General features: G+C 56.1%; 1 protein-coding gene across 1 annotated transcript in view; it reads left to right on the forward strand.

Annotated features, from left to right (window-relative positions):
* Positions 1-2033: 2033 nt before the first annotated feature.
* The window catches only part of LOC108498248 (dual oxidase maturation factor 1-like), a 4800-nt gene continuing 3456 nt past the window's right edge, over positions 2034-3377 (forward strand). The window contains exons 1-3 of the mRNA XM_017816728.1: positions 2034-2180; positions 3068-3125; positions 3336-3370. Of these exons, the coding sequence (XP_017672217.1) occupies positions 2034-2180; positions 3068-3125; positions 3336-3370 (240 nt within the window). The remainder of the gene's footprint in view (positions 2181-3067; positions 3126-3335; positions 3371-3377) is intronic.

The following is a 3377-nucleotide window of genomic DNA, read 5'->3' on the forward strand; positions in this document are numbered from 1 at the left end:
CAGTTATCCCTCTCCCATGCTGGAGGGAGAGGTATTTCCACCTTTCCAAGCGGTCCAAAGCCTGTGTGTTTGTGAGAACACCCCTGAGGATCCGCATTTTTTGTGGTGAAGTCCACGTCTCCTTCTGCTCTGCAGAGGCTCTCAGAGTCAGAGCTGGTGCCACATTCCCAGCAGACAGCCCCACAGCACATCTCTGCCCACACATTCCTCAGCCATGGCACCCTTGCCACCCTTTACTTTTTTTAAACCACCTCTGTGGTGGGATTCAGTGTTCAGACTGAGTAGCACCAGTTTGGCACTTGAGGGGAAATGTCAAAGTCTTTGCCCAAAAATGCCTTTATTTACTGCTGGACATGAGTGAAAACTCATTTTTATATCCCTCTGCAAAGGGGGTCAGAAGCTCAGCTCTCCAGGGCACCCAGCCAGCCCATCCACAGGGATGCAGAAAGAAATACCCAGGGGATGGCTGTAACTGTGCCAGTTCTGGAGAGAAGTCCCCAAACATGGATAAGGAAAGTGTTTCTGTCACAGTGGTCCTTCTTGGCACCAATGCAACCTGCTGCAGCCAACCAAGCTGCCACAGAACAAGAGCAAACCCCAAAAGCTTGAATTTCCACAATCTCCACACTGTGGCCAAGTTAGTAACTTGAGCATCTTCTGCATAACAAGGCTGGGAGCACCTCTAGACCTGTGGGTCTCTGATGATCCCCCTTGCCAGTCACTCTGTCACCTTGCCCAGGGATTGACAGGTCAGCCAGGACCTTCCCAAGAAACTTGTCCCGGTGGATGGAGTCAGGAGCAGGGTCAAGCAGGAGGCTGTGCAGCCACAAGCTGTGCCAGGTGATCTCAGCTGGAATGTTTCACCGGGCAGTCCAGCTGAGGGCTTTGAGCCCTCTGCTCTCCCACAGCAGGCTCCCAAGGAGCCTGGGAGCCCCAGGGTCTTCGTGCCATAAGGAACAGCTGAACTTTTAACTGGTCTGCAGGAAAAGTCAAGGAAAAGAAGGCAAACCTCTCCCAGTACTTTGCCAGCCTTGCCTACCCTGGGCTCAGCAGGAGCGCCGGAGGGGGCCGATCCGCTGTGGGTAAGGCTGGATAATCCAGCCGCCTTTGGAGGCGGGCACTCTAAAAACACTGGGAGAAACACAGCCGTGATTTCACGCCGGGCGGGCAGGCAGCATCCCGAGGCAACATCCCGGAGCACAACGGAGCTCTGCACAGCACCCATCCCTAGGGATCGGCCGCGGCAGAGGTAGGCTCGGCGTGGGGAAAGGGGTGTGGGTGTTCCTGCAGCCACTGCTGGGATGGTCCCCATTCCCGAGGGATGCTGAGCAGCCCTTTCCTAGCGGGAAAGTGAGTTGGTCAAGTGCCGTGGCAAAAACATCTGGCTTCCCAAGCAGCATCCCTCTGCCCACCGTTCCCTTCAGCTGGCTCCTGGGACAGGCACCCTGCTGCCAGGGACAGGCAGTTTCTCTGTCCCCTCCGCGTTATTCCTATTTCCTTGGACGATGAGGAGTTAAGTCCGTCGGGGCTCAGCGAGGAGCAGCTCGATGAGGCGCAGCCCGTGTTTGTGCTGTGATTCACCAGCGCCCCGAGCGCAGCAACTGCGAACGGGAGCCAGGCTGTGGATAAAGGGCTGAACTAGGGAGGGAGGAGCATGGGGAAGACAGCAGGGACGGAGAACAGGCAGAGGAGAGGAATGAGTGGCCCAGTGGTGTTTGCATGTCTTGCTGTCCCACACTGGGGACAACCTGAGGATTGCAGCAGATGCCCTGGTTACTCCAACCCAGCTTTGCTCTGGGATGTACCCCGAGGAGATGGAGGGCTCCAGTGGGAGATGCCTGAGTATGGCCCGTGTGGGACTGCAGTGTCCCGGGCACTGGGGATGCACACACAGCTGTGCCTGGCACAAGAAGAGCGCTGGCAAGGGGGCAGGAGGTGGTTCTGTGGAGAAGGCTGGGTGTGGTGGAACTGTGAAGGTGATTTTTGCTCCACTGTCTCTCTGGTGTCAATTCCCAGCCCTCCCAGGCAGGAGGATGACGCTGTGGAATGGCTCCTACCCCTTCTACCCCGGTGCCAATGCTCGTTTCCCCTTTGACACCACCCGGGCTGTCATCATCACCGTCTTCCTCTCCATGTTGGCCACTTTCATCATCATCCTGCCAGGAATCAGAGGCAGGGGGGTAAGTGGAGAAGCAGGGGAAGTACAGACCTCTGGTCTCTGAACTATGTATCCAACATTTCTCCTCCTTCTCAGCCTTGAAAAGAGCTTTGGGGAGCAAACCTGCCCACAGTTCATGGGCAACACTCTGGCATTTCTAGCAAGCCAGAGGGGTAAGCACCAGCCCATCCCAGCATGGACCCCATGCTACAGACATCACTCCACCATCCCAAATTTCTGAGGCAGCTAGATTTGAGCTTGGCTTGATTTCTCTATGAGCAAGGCCAAGTGATTTCACAGGGGTGGAAAAGCAGGGTGAGGCTCAAAGATCTCACTCCACCTTCCCTGAAATCTCAATAAAAGAAAGAGGTGTGCACTGGGCATGTCCCAGCACTGCTCACTGGGCTCTGTGTGGCCTACAGACCCCACTGCAAGCCACGTGTTTGTTGTGTGCTTGGCTTTGCAGCAGGACTGGCTGAGAGGCTTCTGTCCCACAAGGGACACACTACAAATGCTCGGTCACAACTTCTGAATCCAGCTGTGGCCAGCTGCCAACACATCCACAAGTGTGGAAATTCCAGCTCAACACTATTTAAGGGAGTGCCTCCATGCTCCTTCCCAGAAAGGGGATGTCACAGCTTTCCCCAGAGGACTGTTTTGACCTTCGTGGCTCTGTCTGGATCTCCCTGCTGCCTCCCCGCCATCACAGCAGGGTTGTGGTGGGTGCCACCAGCCACATGTCCCCCACATGCCACCTGCCTACAAAGCACAACTTGGGGTGTGACTCCCCAAGGGAGGGATGGGCCTGTTCCTCAGCATCTGGTGTTTCTAAATGACATGCTTGGTGCTGAGGTCCCCATGGCAAAATCTGGCTGAGATCTGTCCTCTTGCTCTGCTCACCCCTGGCAGCGACTCTTCTGGTTCCTGCGGCTGGTGATGGGACTCTTCGTGGGAGCAGTGGTCCTCAGTGAGTAGTGGGGTTCTGGGGGGGAAGATCAAGGATGCCCAAGGCATGGAGGAGAAAAGTGACATACAGGACTTTCCTCCTTGTGGCTCACAACCCAGTCCTTGCCCTTGGGACGAGGCAGGTGATGCCCAGGCCTTGGTGACCAGGCAGGTGCTTCCAGCACTAGATGTCTTGCTACCAGGCCATAACTAACCTCTGAATTCTTCACAGCCATACAGTTCACCAGGGACTGGGAGACTGGCTGGGTGCAGG

Source organism: Lepidothrix coronata, unplaced genomic scaffold (genome assembly GCF_001604755.1).
Source record: "Lepidothrix coronata isolate B3197 unplaced genomic scaffold, Lepidothrix_coronata-1.0 Scaffold58, whole genome shotgun sequence".
Classification (NCBI taxonomy): domain Eukaryota; kingdom Metazoa; phylum Chordata; class Aves; order Passeriformes; family Pipridae; genus Lepidothrix; species Lepidothrix coronata.